The 25,814-nt window shown below is 38.6% G+C and overlaps 3 protein-coding genes and 2 pseudogenes across 3 annotated transcripts; 2 read left to right on the forward strand and 3 right to left on the reverse strand.

The window, feature by feature from the left end:
* The first annotated feature begins 1,352 nt into the window (after nt 1-1,352).
* On the forward strand, nt 1,353-1,619 carry LOC131902697 (non-histone chromosomal protein HMG-14-like; annotated as a pseudogene).
* A 2,297-nt stretch (nt 1,620-3,916) lies between these two features.
* LOC131904097 (vomeronasal type-1 receptor 4-like) lies at nt 3,917-4,852 on the reverse strand. Its single transcript, XM_059255042.1, has one exon. It carries the CDS (start codon nt 4,847-4,849, stop codon nt 3,917-3,919), a length of 933 nt encoding a protein of 310 aa, XP_059111025.1. The 5' UTR covers nt 4,850-4,852.
* A 7,555-nt stretch (nt 4,853-12,407) lies between these two features.
* LOC131904105 (vomeronasal type-1 receptor 4-like) lies at nt 12,408-13,384 on the forward strand (annotated as a pseudogene).
* A 3,563-nt stretch (nt 13,385-16,947) lies between these two features.
* On the reverse strand, nt 16,948-18,593 carry LOC131902699 (creatine kinase B-type-like). The gene is made up of 2 exons (XM_059253704.1): nt 17,917-18,593; nt 16,948-17,535 (listed from the first exon to the last, which is right to left on the reverse strand). Exons 1-2 carry the CDS (start codon nt 18,591-18,593, stop codon nt 17,058-17,060), a joined length of 1,155 nt encoding a protein of 384 aa, XP_059109687.1. The 3' UTR covers nt 16,948-17,057.
* Nucleotides 18,594-24,337: 5,744 nt separating this feature from the next.
* LOC131902701 (vomeronasal type-1 receptor 4-like) lies at nt 24,338-25,234 on the reverse strand. The gene has a single exon (XM_059253705.1). The coding sequence runs from the start codon at nt 25,232-25,234 to the stop codon at nt 24,338-24,340; it is 897 nt and encodes a 298-aa protein (XP_059109688.1).
* Nucleotides 25,235-25,814: the final 580 nt, after the last annotated feature.

Consider the following 25,814-nt stretch of genomic DNA (forward strand, 5'->3'; position numbering starts at 1 on the left):
TGATATTGGCAGCACATTCTCATCAGTATATGGACTCATACTTGGAATGCTATTGGAATAGTTTGTAGACATTGGGATTTCACTACTGTAGACTTTGTGATGATATGTGCAATAGTCAGGTTCCTGGATGAAAGATGATTCCAGAGCCCAATAAGTGTTGCTGACATCATATCAGCCTGTTCAGTCCTCAATATTCTCACCCTGTAGCTTTATTTTTCTTTTGCATGATCTGAATAGTTTTGGATCATTTTGCTAATTTTTGATAATCTAATTAAGTGAATTTTAATTATATTTTCTCCTCTCTTTTTTGTGATACCCATATATTCTTGAATGTGTGACTTTCAACTAAAGTGTTGGCAACCTACTGGGGGCTACAATATTAATGAGAATGTACCCTCCCTCTCCCAGAAGTTATAAATTACCAATATCTTCTGACACAGAGATGAGATGCCATGCCTACCACCACACTCCATTCTAGAATTTTGTGTGGCTTGAGATTGCATGGGTTTTTTTTGTATGATGTCACAACATTTGTGAGTTCATGTATGCAACTGCCCTTCTGTATTTGGTAAATGTTTATTTGTGATAGTAATTTACCACCTCTGGCTCTTATATACTTTCTCTGCCATCTTTGCAAATATGCTCTGAGCATTGGTAGTAGAGGCTATGGTGTAGATGTACTATTTAGGGCTGCATATTCTTAGTCTCTTACTCTGTGTGCCTTGACTGTTGACGAGTCTCTGTGTTAATTGCCATCTACTGTAAAACGAAGATTCTCTGTTGAGAACTGAGAAATGCACTAATTCATGAGTATAATAATAATTAATCTTGAGTTAATTTAACAGTATGTACATTTAGCAGAGCAATAATAGTAGGTTTTTGCATAGGCTTTATGACTTGTATTTAGAGGATGCTAGGCATAGAGAAAAGAGGAACTGAGCAAAAACACTTATATTACATATGTATAGATGCAGAGCAGAAAGGAAGAAAGACATGGATGAAATATAATGATGCTTTCATAAGTTTTCAGACATTTGAAATCTGCAATAAAACCAACGTAAATATCTACCTGTGGCCCAAGATGTCTTCCATTTCACACACTCAGCCCCTCTGTCCTACCCTGATTCAGTCTTTTGTGTTTACTATTCTTAAATTACTTGTCCACCATCTTCTCATAGACTCTCTTCTTTGAATGATGTGGTTTGCATATGATTATTCTCCAAAAGACAAACATCTTGAATGTTGAGATGACAATATTTTAGTATGTAATAGAAACATAAAGAAGAAAGATGTAATTAGAAGCTCTGTGACAGGTTCTGTATTGCACTCTCCTCCTATCCAGTGCCAATATGATGCCCAAGAGGAAGGTTAAGGTGGAGCCCAAGCTATGCTCCCGGAGGCTATTGGCCAAGCCCGCCCCTGACAAGGTGGACAAGAAGGCCGTGGGAAAGGATAAATCATTAGACAAAAAAGTGCAAACAAAAGGGAAGAGTGGAGCAAAGGGCAAACAGGCTGACATGGCTGACCAGTAAACTACAGATGTGCCTGCAGAAAATGGAAAGACTGAAAACCAGAGTCCAGCCTCTGAAGTAGAAGAGAAAGAAGCCAAGTCCGACTAACCATCCTGTAGCTAGAGTTTTCCTGCCTGGCCCACAGTCAGGACAAATCTCTCTCACCTGCCAGTCCCACAGCTGCTCAGACCCGACCAAGTAAACACAGAGACTTATATTGGTTACAAACTGTATGGCCGTGGCAGGCTTCTTGGTAACTTTTCTTACAGCTTAAATTAATCCATTTCCATTAATCTATATCTTGCCACATGGCTCGTGGCTTACCGGCATCTTCACATGTTGTTTCTCATCCTGGCGGCTGGCAGTGTCTCTCTGACTCAGCCTTCCACTTCCCAGCTTTATTCTCCTCCTTGTCCCGCCTATACTTCCTGCCTGACCACTGGCCAATCAGTGATTTATTTATTGACCAATCAGCAACACACTTGACATACAGACCATCCCATAGCACCATCCATCGTGTCTGTCGGTGTCCCCACCTCCCTTCTTATACAATCCAGAGGAATATTTTTATCAACTATTTTGTAAATGCGAGTTTTTTAGTAGCTCTAGAAACATTTTTAAAAGGTGGGAGGAAGTCCCACCTCATCCCATTTTTTAAGTGTAAATGATTTTTTTAAGAGGTTAAATAAATCACTTGCTGGTTGTTTATTTTTTGGTACAACCAAAAAATAGCAGGACACTGAATCAGGAGAGGCTGTGACTGATTCGGGGGTTACCATAAATAACATACCATAGAAGGGGCTAGTTTTATATCCTACAACACAAAGCATACTGAATGGTAATTGGAGTCTTGTGCATTTGCGTCTGCACTATTTTCAGTTATTTCTGGTCTCGTGTTTCTAGTAGAACTGTATCCTAAAAACCCACTCCTCCGTCCTTGCCCTGTCAGAACTGTCTCTGGTCATGGCAGTCCATTTTCCTAACAATTGTGATAATGTGCTGTGAAAGACTGAAATTTTGAATATGTACTGTATGTGGCATAAAATTGTGAGTCAGTGGAATTAAGAACTGTGAGCATTTAATTGTTATGTGAAGTCTTAGGGAAAATTTGACAAGCTTAGGATGGAACATCACTGGAATAAGTTCATAGAGAAACAACACGTGGCTCTTTTGGGTTCGTGAACACAGTGTATGACTCTTAGAGTTTGGGTCCATGTTTTAAGAATTGAAATGTCTGTGTACTCAACCAATAAAGTCTCAGTTGTGAGAGAGTTAAAAAAAGTGAGTCATGTTCTGATCCTTTCAGGTTAGATTCTTGGCTCCTAACTCTTGTCAGATCTCTGAACTCTTACAGTAACCTGTGAATACCGTCTTGGTTCTTTGCAGTGTCTTATATTTCCAGACCCCAAGTATCTGCCATACATTTTTACACATATCTTCTGCCAACTTCAGGATTTTGCTTCTGTTGTCAGAAACACTGCTGGGATATGGATGCTGATGGAAGCTCCAAGGACTTGACTGTTCTTCTTGCTACCAGCTCAGCCTTCTCTATCCATAATAAAGAACAAAAAGAGGCAGCATCTTCTGCTTAGTGGAATGTTACATCATTGATGATGGAGGAATACAGGAAAAAAGTTTTTCTGACTCACTGAAAAAGAGTACTGGATAGATTTTTTCATACCTAGAAGAGGGGTATGGTATGCTTATATTCAAATTGTAAATCTGTAAACATATGCCTTGTTTAAATACACTTACTCTCTCTCAATCATGTATTTCACTGAATATATGTGAGAGGAGTTTTTCCTTCTTTCATTCCTGGTTGAGTGTAGCTATGTCCAGGCTCAGAACTGACTGGGTCTGGTAGCTTTGGAACAGCTACAGGCAAAGTGATTAGGACTTTATGAAAGAAACTGAGTTTGGAGCATTGATGTCTAGGAGCATGGGTAAGCTAAGCAAGGCTTCCTGTGTGAAAGGTTATGGCTTCACCAGCAGCTGTGATTTCAGAGTTTTATGCCTGTAGAATATAACTTCCTTAGGATGTCTATGAAATATCTACATCAACTGTAATATTCCATACATATAAAGGATGTATATGTACAGAATGCAATGCATAGGATATTATGTATCAGTCCACATGATGCCAAAAGAGGGCATATTTTGATGACAAAATATTGAGCGGCTTTTCCTCAAGACTTCATGTCACAAAAAGGCTCAGAAAAGTGGAAAATAAAGGATCAAAAGTCTAGATCCCAACAGTTTAGGTATTGTTGAATGCACATTTTGACATTTGAAGCTCTCTGAAAATCTTTTAAGATTTACCTTAGAAAGACAAATGACTTCACCCTCAAAGCATTCTGTGTTATTTGCAAAATTTGATTTTGTGAAAAAGCCTGCATTTTACATAGTTATAATGACATTGGGAATTTTGCACCCTTTATCCAGATAAAGCAGGTCCTGGACACAGTAGAGTCCTGACTCTTAAGAATGAAGGGGCTCAATGTGGGAAAACACAGAGTTATGATTGCTGTGATGTTCACCAACCATGAATTGTTACTATATAGTAGAGCAGTACAGCCATGCAAGATTGCAGAGAAGGTATAAAAAACCAGAAAGGTAGAAACTAGGGCCAGGATGCTCTGGGTTGCTCTGGACTCCATGGATCTTCTGTGGGAAACATGAGTGCTGTAGATGTATTGGACCCGCTGCTTGTGGCTGTACAGATTGACAATCATTGAGCTGCTAGACCAAGTGATAAGGACAGAAAACAGAAGTTCTGGAAACACAAAGAAAGTTATATAAGAGGAGACTGTGACTTTGTCATGACCTACAGATGTATGGTGTTCAAATTCTGTCTCTTTTGTTTTGTTTTTCCTATTAAATTTTATGGATACATACACTGGGAAAATGACATTTACCATGATGTAAAAGACCCAGCAAACAGAAATGTAGAGACCAATGTCCCTTGGAGACTTGACTTTAAGGTTCTTCCAGCAGGAGTTTCTAGGACTGATGGTGATGGCCTGGAAGACACTCAAGAGGCAGGTGGTAACAATGGACATGCTCCTGAAAACTCTAAGAACATACAGAAAAAACTGATAGTTCCAATAATTGAAGAACTGTTTCAAACCAAAAGCTGCCACTGTGTTGGGCAATCCTTTAAAGAGAATGATTAAGGAGTTGACCATGATTAGGTGCATGAGAATCAAATCCATGGGCTTTAACTTCTTCTTCTTTTGGTAAAAGACCAGATAGTTAAAAGGAAGAGAAACGTTTCCCAATATTCCCATTGTACTCTCTGATAAGAATAATAATCCTATTATCAAATTCCCAGAGTTCATTTTGTTATTGAACAACTTTTACTTCAAATTATGCCAACAATCACTTATCAGAGTAAAATAATAAGCTTTTTTTGCACATTGGGTAGTGGTGTACACCAAGTCAAGGTTGTCAGAATTGCTCAATACTAGAAACTTAGTGTGGTCTGCCAAGCAAGACCCTTCCATAGTCCAACTCAAAGTTATTTTGACATGAATGACAATTTCCAATGTAACTGCTGATGCCTTCAAATGTATGTCATTATGGAAAAGATTGCCATTATACTTTTTTTTTCCAAGACAGGGTTTCTCTGTGTAGCTTTGTACCTTTCCTGGATCTCACTCTGTAGACCAGACTGGCCTTGAACTCACAGAGCTCCACCTGGCTCTGCCTCCCGAGTGCTGGAATTAAAGGCGTGTGCCACCACCGACCGGCGCCATTATACTTCTTATAAAAGTCAGCATTAAGAATAGGGCAAAGTTATCCTGGGAGAAGGAATGACCAGTGAGTTACAAATGGAAAGAACACTCAATTCTACATGTCCACTAATATTAAAGAAAAATAGTATTCTGTCCCCATCTTCTCCATAGAAGAAATCCACTGTGAATGCATTTTTGTGTCAATTTTAAACAAAAAATAATAATGGTACAACCAGAAAAAGAATGTTTTTATATCATACATAAGAACATTGATTAAATAGTAGTTAACAAATTGTAGGTTAGATAATGTTATATTAAGAAGGAAGTCTCTTCAAACTTCACAAACACACATATTCTCACACACATCTGAATGCTCACACAGAGTTAGGGTAGAGAGAATGTGGGGAAATGATGAGTCCTCTGTAGAGACTGATAACAATGCCCGATTGAATGGAAGTGTTTCAAACATTGCAACAGAAACTTAGTAAAAACTGTATTCAATAAAAAAAATTAGGAAAAAATGTCTACTGTTATTTTTAAATGCAATGTCCGGTATCATCAATCAGTTGAATATAAAGTAAAAATTGTATGAAATAGAAACACTCTTGGTAAGGATAGGAATAACCTAGAATTTCAGGTATTGGTGATGGTGTTCACATTGCTTCATACAATTACCAAATGAAAGTCTGTGTGTAGGTGGAACAGGTATATAATTTCAGGTTGATAAACTCACATTTTTTAAATGAATCTTCATAGGCACTGCTCAGAATTTACACACAAGTAATAGTTTGAAAGCAAAGACATGCACATATATATGACTTTAGCAGTAGTTATTGACTTATGTCAATACAATGCCATTCTATGCATTAATATAAATAAAACTATCAGTTTGTTCATAAATCTCAGATTCACTGCAAAACACCTGGAAAGTATATGATTTCTTACTTAAGATTCCATTAGTGAAAACAACCTCACATGAAGCAGTGCATTGGCCTCTTAAAGGTCTGTAGAAATATGAACATATGTCTAACCAATTTTACTCCTGCAAGTAACCCAATAATACTCCATTACTGATGTGATGACTTTAAATTGAAAGAAAGTTAGTTGGCTAGATCTTTTTTCTATTGGGAGGGCAGCAGTGTTCAGACTCTTCTGCTGTAATTCAGGTTGGCCTGTCATAATCTGAAATTCTCCTGCCTCAGTACTAGGATTCCTGTAACTGCCACAACAAGCCACTCTTCTGTTTCTTGATCTATGAGATACATTGTGAGATAATTTTCGTTAAAGATCTGTGAATATAGAAAGAAATGCTCAAATTAATGGATATTTGATTTAACATAAGCAGTGGCAAGGCCTTTGAGCCACTTTGAAGACAATGGGGAGGAGTTGAAGACACCCAGTGTTTGACAATCAGACATAAGGAACTGAACCCTCAGTGAAGAAAAAAAGAGGTGATGATTTCACCTTTACTGTGAGACCTGTCAACCACTTCTGGTTCTGTCATCCCTAGGGGCATTGTACTGCTTTCCAGTGATTGATATTTGTCCTCAGAGCCAAGAGACTATTCACAAGAACACACATTGGGGGTAGTTGTACCATATCAAGTTGTAAGAGATAAGTTCTTAAGTTTTAATTGTGTTAAGAGCTTTCCACAGTTAAATGGAAAACTGCATAGAGATGACATTCTATGAATCATTGTTATAGTGCTGTTCATTTTGTGCTTCCCACGGAATGAATAACAGTTTGATGTAGAAAATGAAATTCTCTTAATTTCAATCACAAGGTTTCAGAGCACACGTAAAAAAAAATCAATTTATAAGACCATTATGGGCAATGTGGAAACTCGAGAAATAAAACATGGCAAGCCTGAAAAGAAACTTTGCACTAAGCCATGCTATGTCAGTCATATTCTTCAATGCTCAACCTATAATCTGTTACTTTTCGTAACTTACCCATGTATTTTCAACTGCTGGTGATATATACAGGTCTGTCCCCAAACTGTGATATAATCTTACAAAAACTTCCTTTGTCCCACTTGTATTTGGTGAGTATAATAGAGACACAATATGTATTTTCATCAGACATATTTTTATTATTCCAGGAGATAAAATATGGTGCTATCAAATGAGTTATTGATCAATATTATTTTTACTCTCTGCTATAAAACATGAAAATTAATATATAAAAATTGCTCGGCCTAGAAATTACAGTATTAAAAAAATCAAAGAGATTGTTAAGCTCTTACTGTTCATTCCTTATCAACAGGAGGAGCTGGGTTCAGTCTCTAGAATTCACATAAAAACCTTGGCCAAACTTATGCATGATTATAACACAAACATTAGGGAATGATGGAAGGTGTGAGACACCAGGGGCAGGTTGGCTAGAAAGCTTATCATACCCTTAGAATCCCAGATAAGTAAAAGGCCGTGTCTCAAAAAAGAAGATAAAATGTGTCTGCAGAACTACAAATGAAGATTTCTGATGCAAGTACATATCTACCCAAACAGGAGGGAAAGCCTGCATGTAAACACAGGAGCACAGGTACATAGCAAAGATGCTAGAGTATAACTAATTTCAGCTTAGAAGTTTTGTATATTATTTCTTAGGTCAAGACAAATTTAGTAATAAATCAAGACTTATGAATGACACTTAAAACATATACATTGAATCTGAAGAAGATGGAATTCAACAAACTGTGTATATTGAATGTAAAATGGTAAATATGGGCTGTAAATGCCCCCTAAAGGTTATGCACCTGCCTGACATGCACAAGGCTCTATGTTCCAACAACATCAGCAATGGAAATTGGAAAACCCATCTTGAGATTTTAGCGAGATCAGAATATCACTAAGCAAAGAGAAATGACAGAAGATAGATTTGTCCTAGGCCATGATTGTTTAAAATTAACAATGACAATGTCACTTCCACTTGAACATCATGTACCCATGTTAAACAGGAAAAATAGTCTCAACAGTGGTAACTGTTAACTTTTAGGACAGACTTGTTCCTACTCCAGTCACACATGTAATGCTACCTAAAAATGTGTTCTACTTCAGAAGCAGGTCCATAACCTACTATTTTCCTCTCCCATGATTAAATTATTTTCATAGTTATGTTATAATATTTATCATAAACATTGAGCCTTTATAGCAGATTCTATCGTTGTTGTACTATAAAATTAGTTGATGCTTCATGTAAATGATGAGGGAATAGAAATCTAAATGGCATAAATACTACATTCCTGATGAAACTTCAACATCAGATTTCATTAAGAGTCACAGCGTTCGATAGGCAGGCTCAGAGAAGATTTTGATATGTTTTGCTGTATCAAGAATTAGTACAAGGTTGGGGGCACTATTCTTAGCAATTCTCCTTACAGCTCAGAAAGCCTTCCTAGCCCTCGACTGAATCCCCACTGTACTGTATCTACCCAGAATCACCTTTCCAGATGTAGGGCACTTACCAGAACACTCTGTTTTGCTTTCTCTGCCTTCAAGAGTGAAAAAGAAATACTTTACATGAGTCCTTCTCTTTGCAGAACCTTCAGCTCGGTGTGCAGCACCTGACATGACCGCCAACACTATGGGAGAGGGATGCTGCCCAACCCTGAGGTAAATATTCATAGATCTGTGACTTCAACTCCCTTCAGAACTGCAATCTTCATCTCACAGAGGCGATGATAACACTTGCTTTGAGAGCAAAGAACTTTTCTGAAACCTTTACCACTTCTGATTACTAAAGACACTGATGAGTTTCTTGTGAGTGTCTCCAATGGGACAATGTGTTTGGAGAGGCTCTTATATTTTCATGATCCCTGATGGCAGACTAGGAGGGAAGTGTAGGGAATAACAAAGTTTCTTGTGTGAGAGTATAGCAAGGAGGATTGTGTGTCTCTTTGAATGGGGCTGATCTATTCTAGCTTCTAAATATAAACAGTTCTTAACTTGGATCCCAGCACTGCTACCTTTTAGAGCATCCCTTGGAATGCAGTCAGTCATGTGTTCTCGGATTTCTACTGAAGCACTAGTAAATTTAAACATATGACATTGTAATCCACACTAGAAATCTTGTCTACTTTTTCTTTTCTTTACAAACTGAGGGCAAATTAACTATAAATATTGATATGTAAATATGCTGGGAAATGTTGCAGTTATAACCCCAGCAGTGACTAGAAGTCTGAACAGAGTACTATACTACTGGAATCTATATATGTAATCATTCCTCAAAAATGATATAACCTTTAATATCCATTACATGTCATATGACCCAATGCTACCTTCTCTTAAAACTACTGAATAGAAACCAGAGAAAACTACAGTTAATTTTTTTACTGAAAAATGGAGTATTCCTTTTTCATCAATTAATGAAGGAACATAAAAATTAAAAGTTGCAAATTTACCATCTGTCCACTAACCATCTCTCTTTGAGGACTTTAGGCCAACCAAGAAATGATAGAGATAAAATCCACACCAGACCACCTGAAAGCCTTTTGTTTGTAGACCTGTCTGTGCTTCAGTAAGTCACAGAAATAAGTCAGGAACACAGAAAACTGCTATGATTAATATAGGAAAAGGATAATTCTCAAAATGAATTGAGTAGTAGCATATACCCGAGAATCATGGAAAATAATTTGTGCTTTATGCAGAAAATATTCTTGCCCTGATAGGCATATTGTCTTGAATTTGGAAACACTGTGGTAAAGTAAAGGTGGCAACGTTAGTGTGAGTCTTGCAAAATTCTGGTCTAGCACACATAGAGTTTCTGGCATTTTCCCTTATATAGTGATATTCTGAGGACACTGCAATCTTAGGATAGGTTTCCCCCCTGAAGAGTCCATTGCTGAAGAGTCCAGCAATTAGAGCCTCATTCACATCAGGCAAGAGCTTAAATTTAGGTTACATCCACAGCCCAGACTATATTTACCCCTTGGCCTTCTATTTATTTATTTATTAAATTCATAAGATTTCGTATTTTACAAATTTTATCTGTTTATGTTTTTGTTTAGAAGTTGTTTATAAGTCTTGATTCATTACTAATAATTTGACTTGACAAAGGCATTAGTAAATAAAGGTTTTAAAAGAAATTAGTTATAATCTAATAATGTCTTTCTGTGTTCATATGTCCCTGTGTCTGTGTGCAGGACCTCTCCTGTGTTCAGGTGACCATGAACTAATGTGAGAGTGTCGAGTCAAAGTAACACTTCAGTTGTAGTCCCTCAGACTTTTTTTATCTTGTTCTTTTTGAATCAGGGCCTCACTCATCTGAAATTCTCAGGGAATATTATGCTTTCTTGTCAGCCAAATGCAGAGATATAACTGACTCTGCCCCTTCCCTGCTGTGTGATTTGTAACTGAGGGCACCCACTTCCAAATTTTTATGTGAGTTTTGGAGACTGAACTCAGGTCCTCGTTCTGTTAAATAGAGGTCTGTAACAGCTTAACTATCTCCATTGGCCACTTCTGGTCCTATGGTGAAGATGAAATCCTGGATGTTTTCTCCCTTCTTGGCATCATCTCTTTTTTCTCTTCAGTGACTGGGGGTTCTGACTTTACATAAGATTCTCAAGCACAGGGTGCATTCCACTGCTGCACATTGTCTTCAAGGTGTCTTCAAGATGTTGGCTTCTCTTGTGTTAAAACTGATAAGTCCTTGATTTGTGTATTTGTTCATATCTTCACAGATCACAAATGAAAGGCACCTCATTATGTTACACACAGATCAAGAAACTGAACATTGGTTTGATGTCAATCCCAGGAATCCCTGAATTGAAACAGGAGGATTATTATACATTTCAGGACAGCCTCCATTACTGAAGAAGACCCTATCTGAAAACACATGCAACCAATGGAAAAAGATTTCATTAACTAGCTTCCTTTCGATTTCAGTCATCACATCAAAACTAGAGATCTATTGGGTTATGGAAGGAGTGGAAATTATTAGAGGTAAGTTCATGTCTCTGCTAAGCTTCAAAAGACTAGAACACTGCTTCTGTGTCTTGCTCTTTGCATAATTTGAATTTTAGAGCAAGATCTCCTACTTTTTTGAAGTGGATTTCAGTGCATGTGAGTGCTGTCAGTGCATCCCTGATTGCATTTACATTGTTGCATAGGATGGCATTGCATAAACATCAGTGAATCATTCTACTGCTAAAGTACAGGTTTGTATTTATTTGCCTTCAAGACAATCATTGGATGTAGGTTCTGAGCATTACCTATGAAGGCTCATTTAGTCTGTAAAAGCTAGGTTTTCTACATGAAGGTATACATCTGTTATGCATACTCTCAGTCTCTCATTTGGGAAATTGTGTGAAGTACCATGAACACCATAGCCAGGATTCTTGTTTCATCCAAGACTATGTTTCCTATGACTTCTGCTTCACATTTATACTGCAGAGTGAAGCATCAGATAATAGATTAGATAAGAATACTGGACATTCTTCCCATATGTATTATTTGTTGAGTACTGCCTCCTTCTAACTAATTTCTGTTGGAATCATTCCCCTGTTTTCTCTCCAGTGTGTCAGATGACAATTCTTTATACAGAATGGGTCTCTTCTCCTCTCTCTTCTCATCTTAACTTTGCACCACCATTCTTACATGTGTATATGTAGGGCGTGGAATTTAAGAAGTTATCTCTTAATGTAACATTATCTAATTCATCATTTTCACCTAAAGGCGAGTGCTATGTAATAAACATAATTACCAATGAATAGAAAAACATTCTCGCTCCTGTTGTAATATTTTCAATTTTAATGTTAATATTGGTATAACAAAGGCATTCATAATGGATTTCTTCCTTGGAGAAGAGTACAAGAGAAAACTTTTTCTCCAATATGGGAGGACTTGTAAAATTGAACATACTTTCATTTTGAACTCACTGGTCATTGCTTCTACCAGGATAATTTTGCCCCATTCTTAGTGCTGAGTTTTGTGAGAAATATAATGGAAATTTGCTCCGTAAACATGTGTATTTGGAGACTTCAGCAGTTCTTACTGATAGTTGTCTTTGGTGTTAAAATAACTGTGAGAGATGGTGTGGATAGGATCGTGTTGTGCTGACCTCCTTGGATTTTCAGTCTTCAGCTAATGTGATTCTTGTGCATTTGTGACATCAGGTCCAAAGGACCATTTTAGATATAAAAATACAAAATTTTTCACTGAGAAGTGACTATTGGTGTATTTTGAAGTAAGTTTTGCTTTGTAACAAAATGGACTCCAGGAATTTTGGGATAGGAATAATATTCTTGATAGAAAATACAGTTAGAATTCTGGGAAATGTTTCTCTTCTTTCCTACTACCTAGTTATTTATTACAAGAAACACAAAGTAAAGCCCTTGTATTTAATTCTCATGCATCTGATCATAGTTAACATCTTGATCATTATCTCTAAAGGAATGGGCAACACAATGATCATTTTTGTGTTGAAACTTTTCTTCAATGATTGGAGCTACTAACTTTTTATGTATGTTCTAAGGGTTTTCAGGAGCATGTCCATTGCCATCTGTCTCTTGAGTGTCTTCCAGGCCATCATGATCAGCCCTAGAAACTCCTTTTGGAAGAATCTCAGAGTCAAATCTCCCAAGGACATTGGTGTCTACATTTTTCTCTGCTCGTTCTTGTACGTCATGCTAAATGTTCTTTTCCCTTCGTACATGTCCATAAAATTACGAGGGAAAAACATAACAAAAGAGACAGATTTTCAACAGTATGCAGTTGTAGGTCATGACAAAATCACAGTCTACTTATATATATAGTTTTCTTTGTGCTTCCTGAACTTTTATTTTCTGCCCTAATCATCTGATCTAGCAGCTCAATGATTGTCATTTTGCATAGGTACAAACAGCTACTTCAACACACCCGCAGTACTCATGATTTCCATGGCAGCTCCCCTGAGTCCAGAGCCACTAAGAATGTCCTTGTCTTACTGTTCACCTTTCTGGACTTTTATACCCTCTCTGCCACCTCACATTGTTGCAATGATCTATTATATTCTCAAAATTGGTGGCTGATGAATATCACAATCATTACAACTTTCTGCTTTCCCTCTTTGAGCCCTTTTGTACTTATGAATCAATCCTCCCCTCTCTTTAGACTCAGCTTTCTTTGGATAAAGATACAGCATCCTCTAATGTTATTATAACTATTTAAATTGCACGCTTTTTCAGAATCCAACTTTTGAAAAATGAAACAATACAAAAAATTCTTTGAGGAAGACATCTGTCTGTATAATGTAAACCTTAAGAATTATTCAGGTTTCTTTTGCTGGTGGAACTTCATCCAGTTCTAGGAAAACTCTTGGAATCCAGGCCTTTTTTTTCCCTTTTATGGGACACATTTCACAGCCTTTCTTTAGTCCAGACTGCCTTGAGGAGTATGCTCAATATGTTTTCAACAAATTATCCCTACTTTTGTCATCAGGTAGACTGATACAAAATATCTGGGATGCTCTCTTAATATATGGAACTATATTATAACTTCTATGGAAGTTAAATTCTACAGCCACAAGACTCTACAATCACAGCTACTATTTAAACCATGAACTTTCAACACAGAATGCCTTGCTCAGTTCACATCTGGTCCAGCACCTCAGTGGCCCAAGCTCCTTTTATGGATAAGCTCCTGATCACTTTGCCTGAAGTTACTTCAGAGGTACAAGCCACAGTCTACCCTGAGCCTGGTTGTAGTTACACTCTACCCTATATGAAAGTTGGAATCACACTTTTCTTGGGACTAAGTAAAAACATATGATTGAGAAAGAGTAAAGACACTGTAACAGAGCTGTTATTGGAGATTTAGAATAACAGTGCAAGCCAGCCATGCTTTTCTTCTATGTATGCAGCAATGTATTCAACAGGTTTTTTTTTTTTTTTTTTTTTTTTTTTGGTGAATTAGGAATGCTTTTCTCCTATGTTCCTCTACCTGCAATGGTGTGACATTTGATTCAGTGGAAGATTCTTCCTCCTTTTGGTCTTTATTATGGGTAGAAAAGGCTGAACTGGTTGCATAAAGAATAGACAAGTATGTGGAGTTTCCAGCATCATTCCAGAGTTTCAACAATGTCAGTGGTAACACCAGTAGTTGCCTGAAGGTGGATGAAGATAAGGAGTGACCATGAACAGCAGGTTCTTGAGACATTGGCAGAAGATATGGCAAAGAGTTGATATTATTCAAGAGTTACTTTGAAAGTTCCAGAATTCTGACAGGAGTTAGGAACCAAGAGTTTAACCTGCTAGGAGACATCCATGATCCACTTCTTCTAATTACATCCTACTTTCTGATGTTTCCATTACATCCTAAAACAGTAACACTCCAACACTTTAGACATTTGTGTTTTGGGGAATTTTCATTCTGTGTAAGTTTAAGAAATGTGCCCTAAGAGAGGATGATGGACATTCAAGGGAAGATGAATGAACAAAAACAGAGGGAATCAGCATATCACAGAAGTCCTTTGTGGCTTCAAAGGCCCCAGAAAAATTGAAAGTTTTATGTTCATAGGTAGGTGCTTATAGGGCTTTCATGGAATATTGAAAATTGTCTGAAATGTGAGTGTTTTTTTTTCCTTTGACATTGTTTGGCATAGAAAAATATCTATAGTAAGATGTAGGATGCTTTGGTTATACGGCCAAGAGTGATATAGCTTGGTCTTATGATTAATCAACTTTCAGATGTTTGAGGACCCTCCAAATTGATTTCTACAGTGTTTATACAAGTTTCCTTGGCCACTATCCATAAACAAATGTTCCACTTTCCACACATCATCACCCCCATCCATTTAGAATAAACTATATATAAACAAATACATTGCCCGACTGCTTTTAAGCCTTAATTGTCAACTGCATCTCCTACTGCCACATCCTATGCCACCATGACTGCAGGTACTGAAAATGACACAGAAGGATAACTTAAATACTATCAGCACTGCAGGCTATAACAAACAAATAAAAATAGACTGCTTCAAGGAGACTCCATCATCACTGAAGTCTCCCAGAGACTTTTGAGGCATAGCTTTAGAAACATGCAGCCTATTGCTTAGTTGGACAACTGAAAAAAATGAACCAGGATGGCTTCATTGTTCTAATTCAACCCTGTGGCTAACCCTTGACCATAATTTCTGAAGGCGTTAGCAGTGTGTCCATCTCCCAGGAATTCTTTAACCTTACATGAGTATGTTAGACATCAGATCCAGCTATTTGCTACCAAGAGCTACAACATCTTCCCTGTGATGTGGCTCTTGCTAGCTTTGAAAGGGAAGATGGCAAACTGGCTTTCACTGAGAGCACCCAGTATTATAGATTAAGCATGGGGTATAGCCTGTGGTGTGGGATGTATCCTCTACACTGGGTACATAGTGTTAAAGGCACCCAGAAGTATGGCTTCCTTCAGATTACTGAATATTAGAAGGGTTCCACAAAGCCATAGGGTACTGTGGTAAGATTAGACATTTTAAAAATACTTCTTTATATGGCCCACCTGCAATTTATATTAATAATAAGCTGTTATTGTGAGCTGTTATTATGAGATGTTACAGACTGAGTAATTTGAATCTCTTATTTCTTTCCAGACTGGCTTCTGAATTATCTACCAAGCAGCTTGATGAACTTGCAGGGCAAGGAGAAGGGAGACATAGTTGATGGCCAGTAGCATTGGTAGACATAACTGAAGATAAGGAGGATGTAGACTGAAGCCCTTGAGATAAAGAAAATGAATGCACACCTTAGAAGATTGAGAGGTAGGTGAGTACAACACACACTCTAAGGGTTGGATTTCAGTCAAGAATGATGGGTTCATTTTAAACATAATAATCACGTGATTCAGGAGATAGAAGATGTGTTCAATTGAATGCTTCTCTCCTCCTGAACCTGTACTCCACTGTACGAGACACACACCCAGGGTGCTGATGTGGATTTGGATGGTGTAGAACCTAATGGGATGCTATCTGGGCTGGTGATCTGACAAACATATTCTGGGGGTTAAGCACCACTGGCCTTGCAAACTGTGCTTCTCATCTTTTCACAGCTGTCCTTTGCATGGTCCTGGAGACATAAGAACCTCTGTGACATATGTGAACAGGCCCCATATTTAATACTGTGGATTTAATTGTGGATACTGTGAAGCGCACAGTATCCACAGTGAACAGTGACAGTCCCTCCTATAGACAGATGACAGCACCTTAGGAATGTGTGGAATAAGACAACTGCTTGACAGCTGTCAGTCCAAGGGTCTTACTCCTCAGAAGCTTAGGTTAGTGAGAGAAAGACTAAAGACAAACATTTGCTTACCATAAAGGTCTCTTAACAACATTAACCTCGTTTAGCTTTATAGAAACTTCCATTAAATCCTGAGAGTGAGTTGACTCATTTGATTTCTTTCTGCATTTCTGAATTCCTTTACACTACACCATAAAATTTATCCCTCACTCTAACACTTCACTCACTTTGAAAACTCAACTGAGGGGCAGGACGTTATCACCCTTGTGTCTGTGACTCTTTTTATTACCATTTTTCCAGTTCTTCACTATGTTCCCCGCTTAAACGTGTGTCATGTTGAACTCCTTGAAAACATGTAAAATACTTCCCTCTTCATATCATTTTCTCTTCTCATTTGACTTTTTTTTTAGGCCAAATCCTAGTTTATTTCAGTGTCAGCAACAGCTTAGCCATAAAAAAAAAAATAAACTCTACCCAGGGCAACATAAATCTCTACAGCGAGGCTAAGGACTCAGCCGCCAGGCGGCAAACATCAGGGATGCATGGCGGGCACTGCCCGGGTATTAGGTTAGGAAGCAGCAGGCTGGTGGTGGTGAGGGCCAGGCTTCACTTCTGGGCAGGCATAAGGTCGTCGATAGCCTGACCCTGCTCAAGCCGCTGTTCCATCTCAATGAGTAACTTCACTCCATCCACCACCATTTGCACCAGCTCCACCTCCGGGAAGCCCAGGCGATCGGAGTTGGAGATGTCGGAAACTCCACCGACAGCAGCGGTGTCCACACCGCCTGTGCCTCGCTTCTGAAGCCGCAGCCGCTTGAGCACCTCCGAGAACGTCTCATGCTTGCCCAGGTGGGGCAGCTTGATGTGCACACCTGCCCGCAGTCCAGTGCCCAGGTTGGATGGGCATGTGAGGATGTAGCCCAGGTGAGGGTTCCACATGAATTCATAGTTCTTAGACTTGAAGATAGTTTCAATCTGGGTGAGGCCAGTGCAGAATCCGGTGAACACTTCCTTCATGTTGCCTCCCTTCTGCATGGAGATGACCCGCAGGTGGTCCTCCTCATTGATCCACACCAGGAAAGTGCTGTGGGATGTATGGCAAATGTGTTGCTGATTAATCAATAAAACACTGATTGGCCGTTGGCTAGGCAGGAAGTATAGGTGGGGCAAGGAGGAGAATAAAGCTGGGAAGTGGAAGGCTGAGTCAGAGAGACACTGCCAGCCACCACGATGAGAAACAGCTTGTGAAGATGCCGGTAAGCCACGAGTCACGTGGCAAGGTATAGATTTATAGAAGTGGATTAATTTAAGCTATAAGAACAGTTAGCAAGAAGCCTGCCACGGCCATACAGTTTGAAAGCAACATAAGTCTCTGTGTTTACTTGGTCGGGTCTGAGAGGCTGTGAGACTGGCAGGTGAGAGAGATTTGTCCTGACTGTGGGCCAGGCAAGAAAACTCGAGCTACAGGAAAGTCTTATTGTCATTGTGCCATATGCCGCGAGCATCCGGCCAGTCGCGGGCCATGCCGGAGGCCAGCAGCAGAGGCGACACGGGCTTGTCGAAGAGGAAGTGGTCTTCGATGAACTGCTGTTGCTCCACTTCGGTTATGCTCTCCAGCGCGTAATACCTGCCTGACAAGTCTCCATCCAGGCTGGACAGGGCTCCTACTGCCAGCTTCTGGATGGTGCGGCGCTCCCCGCGGCTGCAGTGCTGGGGGAGACAGAAGCCGCGAATGCTGTGGCCTGTGCGCACCCGAGAGCTCAGCACATAGTTGGGGTCCAGATCATCGCCGCCTTGCCGGTTGTCTGGGTTGAGGTCCGCCTTGTGCTCATCGCTGGGCTGGTAGCTGCCGTGCCGGTCCTCAATGATGGGGTCGAAGAGTTCCTTGAATACCTCGTAGGTCTCCTCGCCCGCCGCCGCCGCACCCACCGTCATGATGAACGGGTGGCCCGGATTGTCCACGCCAGTCTGAATGGCGTCGTCCAGCGTGAAGCCGCTTGGTGTGCACTTGGCATGGAGCTCGGCATACAGCTCGGGGGTTAGCACCTTGGCCCTATGGTTGTTATGGCTGCTCAGATCAGGGAACTCATCCTCGGCTGGGAAGCGCAGCTTCTGTGTATTATGGCTGTTGGAGAAGGGCATGGCGGCGGGATGCAGGACAGAGCAGGGGTGCAAAGTGCCTGAGCAGCTCCTGGCGCAGCACAGACGAACCTCCTTTGACCACTTTTAACTGAAGGTTCAGACACTGCACACCACCTCAAGCCTCCTCTTCCCTGACTCCCTGAGCTGAATTGTCACTCTGACCTCCCTCACCTATCCTGTGTCATGGCTGTGAACATCTAATTGTACAATGATTGTCAGGGATTGTCTTCAGATATTGTTAATATCATCATTTGCACAAACCAAGTTATGGGAAGAACAGAGAACATGAAAATTATTTTCTCCTGCCTCCCAGAATGATAAGAGAAAATTACCAGAGGATGACTTTGGTAGCATTGTCAACAATTTTGAGTCTTTTAGTGCCTGCTAAGGGGTTGATTTTCTGCTGTTTCCATTTGAAATGCTTGCTTCTGGCATCTTATAGCAGATGACTTGGGGTGGGATTGGGTAATATAAAATGTCACAGCTTGCTTGTGGATGTAGCTTCCATTGATTGCTCAGGTGGAGGATGTCTTTGGTCTCTAGCCAGATCCTAATAATGGGTCCAGATATAGAAATTCAGTGCACAGCCATATAGACCTGGGACCACATCAGAGCCATATTGGGGACGTGGCCTGCTGCCTGTGGATGTCTTCTGCTGAATGCAAAATTCTAGATGTAGTTTATACTTCCATAACCTTTGTTTCTGTATGTCATCATCCTTCTGTACTGTCACCAGTTGCCTGTGTTAATCTCTTACATGGCTAACTTATAAACTTTCTAAAAGCTACTTATTTGAACACAGGTATAAACAGAACATGCAGGGTCTCTGTGCACCCCCAATTTCATGCATGCACTGTGTTCATATTCCAAATTGATGAGAAGGGTATGCTGAATTCCTTACGTCTGTGCAATTATAGAAATTTTATCCCTATGTACTACTTTGATCACTTTACTCACGCAAGGGATACTCTTTTTCATATCTATGTTGTCATCATAGAGAAGATTCTTTGTTTAAAAATCTACTGTTTATAAAACAGACATTTTATCCTCATGTGACCACTTTGATCACTTCACTCATGCTAGGGCTTATAGATATAATAGGATAGAAGGGTAGATTATTGAATCTACTTTTAAAGAGCAACAAGAACTTGTTTAAAATGTTTTACATTGCAGGCCGGGCGGTGGTGGCGCACGCCTTTAATCCCAGCACTCGGGAGGCAGAACCAGGCGGATCTCTGTGAGTTCGAGGCCAGCCTGGGCTACCAAGTGAGTTCCAGGAAAGGCGCAAAGCTACACAGAGAAACCCTGTCTCGAAAAACCAAAAAAAAAAAAAAAAAGTTTTACATTGCAATTGATGTTAATTTATTGATACAAATTTAAAGTTAATAATGTTATAATGTATGTATATTTCTACTCTTTTTTAAGGTATTATGTTTGTGCAGCTCATTTGAAATTGTAATGTATAATTAAGAAATACAAATTAATAATTAGTCATCCATGATAATCAAACTTATAGTCCTGTTAGTTAAGTTTTCAATATATATATATATATAGATATAGATATATTTTGATTAGGTAGATAATCTTCAAACACTTCAAAGACCTACATCTTATGACATTTAAAAGAGGTTTTGAGAACTTTGACTTTTCTGGACATTGAGACATGTCTGCTCCTGGCAGCACAAATCTACTTCAGAAAAGATGATGGGAATTGAAAAAACTCCATATGGAGTTTTCTTTCCTCATGGCAAAAGTTAGCCATTTGGGCAAGAAACTGTTCTTGCCTGGACTGCTTGACAAAAAGTTGTATTGACTGGATGTGCAGGACCCATGAATAAATGACCACTAAATTTGCCAAAACAAAGCGTGATGATCTTTCAGTTTCCTGCTTTGCGGAGGAGACTGCCAGACATTCTGCAGGACACAGGGAAAAGCAACTGAGAGACTCTAGGCCTATAGGCTGAAGATGGATGCCCCAACATTGCAGAGGAAATTTGGATGACTGTCCAGGCATGCAGCTGTCTCTGTCATTCTAGACTTTTGTAAGTTGCTTACAATGCACGTCCTATTTACTTAGGTAATATATCCTTCTGGGGTCTTTGATGTAGTTGAAGACTAAATAGTTATAGGTATAATTATCCTGGGTTATGATAAAAGATAAATTAAATATGAAACTTTAGACTCACAAATATAGGATACATGATAAAATATTTTCTTTAATTTTACCAGATACAAATAGACTAGATATTGTAACAGCAATCATTGCTTGATAACTGTTCTATTATATGTAATTTTACTATATTAAAGTTAAAACCTTCCTTTTTGATTAGACAGAAAAGGGGAAGTGCTGTGGGATATCTTTCTGTATGCTATAAATATGTATTGCTCTGACTGGTTAATAAATAAGCTGCTTTGGCCTATGGCAAGGCAGCTTGGAGGCAGATAGAAAATCCAAGGAGAGAGATAGAAGAGAAAAAGGCAGAGTTAGGCTACACAACTGTTTCGCTGTGCAGAGGGCCTAGTCCAGTCTCATACATGCTCCACAGTTGTTGATCTAAATATCATGAGTTCCCCCTAGTTTGGTTTGGTTGTCTCTGTAGGTTTCCCAATCATGATCTTGATACCCTTGCTCATAGAATCCCTCTCCTCTCTCTTTGACTGGACTCCTGCAGCTCGGCCTGGTGTTTGGCTGTGAAATCTCTTCATCTGCTATCATTAATTACTGGAGAAAGGCTCTATGATGACAGGGTATTCACTCATTTGATTACTGGGGTAAGCCAAATCAGGCACCCTCTCCACTATTGCTAGTAGTCTAAGCTGGGGTCTGCTTAAGGGGCCCCCTGGCAGTAGGATCAGAATCCATCCCTGATGCATTAGCTTTTTGGAGGCCCACTACTTGTGATGGGACACCTCCCACAGCCTTGAGGCAGGGGGAGAAGCTTGAACCTGCCTCTACTAAATGTACCTCCCCATGAGAGGCCTTATGTTCTTGTAGGAGGGAATGTGGTGTGGGTTGGGAGGGGGAGGTTGAAGGGGAGGGAGTAGAGAAGAGGGGGATCTTTGATTGGTATGTAAAATGAATAAAAAGTTTTTCAAAAAAAAAAAAAAAAGGAAAAAGGCAGAGTCTAAAGAGATGCCAGCCACCACCAAAGGAGAAGCAAGATGCCAGCAGACCAGTAAAGCCACAAAACATGTGACAAAACATAGATTAATACAAATGGGTTAATTTAAGTTATAAGAGCTAGCCAACAAGAGGCCTGCTATAGACCATACAGTTTGTAAATAATATTAAGCCTCTGAGTGGTTATTTTATAAGCAGTTGCAGGATTGTGTGGCTGGGCTGGATTGAAAAAACCTTCCAACCACAAGGGCTACTCTTTTTTATATCTATGTTAACATCTATGTTAAAGAAAAAATTCTTTGTTTAAAAATGTACTGTTTATAAAACAGCACAGGATTTTCAAGATTCAACACATGAATATTTTCCTTTAAAATACCAACTATACCTCCTTTACATGCTAAATTTCACAGAAGTTTATGCCAATAACCAAAATACTTAACCTGTCAGAATTCCAGTTCTCTAAATAACTGGAACATTCTACATGGTGATACACATGAACTGATTCTCTCTTGATGACAGCCTAGACTAAACACTGAACTGACTGGGACCTAGAGAGTATTAACTTCAACTTTACAGAGATATAGAGATTTATCTACTGGCCATTTAATGAATAATAGCTATAATTCTTTTCAAAGTCCATGGAACTTTTGAGATTATTCCTCAAGTCATCAACATACATGAGCTGGGAGCATAAAATACTTGCAAGATAAATAAAGGTGTTTACTACTCAAGGAAATCCCAGAAACACATGCACTCTGATGGTGACTATTTCGTTCATCACTATTTTTAATCTTTGTGATGGGTGTAAGCAATTGAGATTACCCTTCACTTGAGGATCTTCAAAAAATATCAAACTCATAAGGATAACTAACAGCAACATTATTACCATACTATCATTGTCATAGAGAGAATTGTGAGCTTTGTTTTATTGAACTGCAGAAGAATTTTTATCTCCACCTTAGAAATTGGCATTGAATTGGTCTTCTAATGAATTTGTTTATAAAAATTATGAAGACAATAGACATGAAAATTGTGAAAAAGTAATAAACATATTCATTTAAAATATTATCTCACAGCAACATGCACCATTATTCTTCACTATGTTTTCTTTTAGAAACATTCTCCATTGAGTGAATTACATGGTCACATAGTCTCTGGAAACTGACTTTAAAGACCTGAGGCTCAACTGATTTGATGTGATTTAAGAAAGTGTGCTAAAGTTTTCTAAACGGAGAACTCTTTTCTCACAAAAGAACAACCGGTTTCATTCACCTTTGCTATGCTCTTACAGGTACTAATTTCAACAAGATTAAAACCCAAAATCAGAGTATAGTTTCCCTTAGAAAGACAAATGTTCATGGCACTGGGTTGTCTCACCTGCCTCAATAGGAGAGGAGGTTACTGGTCTTAGTGCAACTTGCTATAGCATGGCTGGCTGTCATACTTGTGAAGGCTGCCCTACTATGAAGAGAAAGGAGGAGGAGTTGATTTGAGGTGTGGGAAGACGGGAAGTTAGGAAGAGGGACTGGAAGAAGAGGATGGTGGGTGTGGAGACTATGATCAGGCTGGAAAAATTTAAACATTTAATACCTAAGAATAAATTAAAAATAAAAAATAATTTAATGAATATAATTATAATATAATTAGAGTCATAATTTGTAATAGGTTGTTGATTGTTGGATCATTTGCTGTTTCTTTTTATCTAAAAATATGGAAATTTAGAATTAGTGCTCATCATATTTCAAATGCATAAAGAATTAACAATATGGAACTTAACTGCTTCTATGATGGCTCAGCAGTGAGAAGTCTAATCATGCAGTTGGGTTGAGTTAATCAGCCAAGGAACCTTACTTAGCCATTGTCAATAGTTGCTGGCAGGGAACACAGTAGGTAGACAAAGGCTCAGATTTTGTGTCGATAGAGGCCTTTACCCAGGAATCCATCAGAGTATTATGATGTAGTTTAGGTCACACATCTTCTTTGCAGCCATTCCTGGATCTATTTTATGGAAATCTTAAACACCAGGTGCAGGGAATTCCCCATACTTTTTTCGTAGTTCCTCAGATGGGCCATAATGCTTTGTCTACTACTATCAGTGTAGAATGGTCAGGTTACTTTTCTTTGGAATTACGATGGGAATAAACTAGACTTGGTGAGGGTGAAGAAGAGATTGTCAGTAAGTAAATCATTTCCTTCTTTAGTTTATGAAATATCTGTACAGACAAATCTACAAAATTTGAACCTTATGTGTCAATTGTCAATAAATTCAGACATATTTCTGTTTTAGTTCAGATGCAATAAATTTGAATGAGAAAAGGTACAAAATTTATAACTTTTGGAATAAAATGAATATTATATGAAGAAATATTTCTGAAAACAGTACTATTTTCTCACAAAAGAACAACCTGTTTCATTCACCTCTGCTATGATATTACAGGTCCAAGTTTCAACAAGATTAAAACCCAAACTCAGAGTACACTTTCCCTTGGAAAGACAAGAGGCTATACATTGTTGTATGTTGATGTTTTATATAAAAAGTGAATCTTAAAGTTTGTATATTTTGGGAAAGAGAACATATAGTATTTATACCTGTGATAAGACTATGGGTTTTGGAATTCGTTTCTTAGGAAAAACACAGCCTTGGCACTGTGGAGTCACAGCTCATAACAAAGGGCCCTAAAGTAAGAAAACACATCGAAATGATTGCAGTAATGTTTATCAGCAACCAGCCAGGGTTATATATGAGAGCAATGCAACCTTGTAAGATGGAAGAGAGGGCATAAAAACCTATAAATGTTGACAACAGGGCCATTATGCGGTAGGTGGCTTTGAACTCAGGGGATGTTCTGGAGGAAACACTGGTGCTGCGGATATGCTGAACTCGTTGTTTGTGCCTATGCAGAATGACAACCATGGAGGTGCTGGACCAAACAATGATGACAGAAAACAAAATTTTAGGAAGAACAAAAAACGTTGTATATAATGAGCTTGCAAGGTCATCGTGACTTGAAGTGGAGCAGTATTTCATGCCACTTTTATGTGTCAGATTATTGCTATTCCCCTTGATATACCTATACACAGGAAAAAACATATTTACTGACATGTAGTGAATCCAGCAGAGGGAAGTGAAGAGACCAATATGCTTTGGAGCTTTGACTTTGAGAACCAACCAAAAAGACTTCCCAGGACTGATCGTGATGGCCTGGAAAACACTCAAAAAGCAAGTGGTGCCTATGGACATGTTTCTACCTAGTCTTTCAATATACAAAAGAAATTTGCAGCCAAAATCATTGAGGAACCTTTCCATCCCAAAAGCTCTCATTATGTAGAGTAATCCTTTAGAAATAATGATCAAGGAGTTGGCTGTGAACATGTGTGTAAGAATCAAATCTGTGGTCTTTAATGCCTGTTCAGTATAGTAATGGATGAGGTAGCAGGAAAGAATAGAGAAATTCCCAACAATTCCAACTGTACTCTGAAGTAAGAACACTATTCCTGTTGACAAATCCTTGTGGTCCATTCTGCCATTTAAAAATTTTTCCTTAAACAGTTCCAAAAATTACTTCCCTAAGCAAAATAGTGAGTTGAAATTTTGAGACCTGGTGTTTGGAGTGGGAAAATCACATGTTTTCAAGACTTCAAAGATATTGTGGACAACAAAACAGGACTCTGACTCACAAAATTATTTTGTCAACAATATTTGTAAAAATATTTTTTCAGTTAAACTGCTGATGTCTTTAATTGTACATATTTATTGAAAGAAGTTGCAGAACTTCAGTTTAAAATATCAGTAAGTCCAAGGTACTGTTGCAAAAACAATGACCAATGAGTATAAATGGAAAGGATGTTGGTTTCTAAATTTTAAAATCAACTTCTAATTACAAGTAATATTGAAGATAAAATGTCTTTAACCACTCTTGCAACATCATGAAGTAAACTCATGCGCATCTCATCTGAAATTTAAACATAAAATGAATATGTATCTCCACAACAATGAGAATATTTCTGTTCTTATATAATGGAATGTTTATTATACAGTGAAAATAAAATTATGCAAAGAGCTGTGTGTCATCAAATTTTATAAAAACAGACGTAGACAT

Source organism: Peromyscus eremicus, chromosome 1 (genome assembly GCF_949786415.1).
Source record: "Peromyscus eremicus chromosome 1, PerEre_H2_v1, whole genome shotgun sequence".
NCBI lineage: Eukaryota > Metazoa > Chordata > Mammalia > Rodentia > Cricetidae > Peromyscus > Peromyscus eremicus.

Bases quoted from the DNA above. Each gene is read 5' to 3' on its own strand.
- LOC131904097 (XM_059255042.1), bottom strand. From the start codon at position 4,849: ATGAACTCTGGGAATTTGATAATAGGATTATTATTCTTATCAGAGAGT.
- LOC131902701 (XM_059253705.1), bottom strand. From the start codon at position 25,234: ATGGACCACAAGGATTTGTCAACAGGAATAGTGTTCTTACTTCAGAGT.
- LOC131902699 (XM_059253704.1), bottom strand. From the start codon at position 18,593: ATGCCCTTCTCCAACAGCCATAATACACAGAAGCTGCGCTTCCCAGCC. The intron at 17,536-17,916 runs GTAGCTCGAGTT...TACATCCCACAG, and splicing joins AATGACAATAAGACTTTCCT to CACTTTCCTGGTGTGGATCA.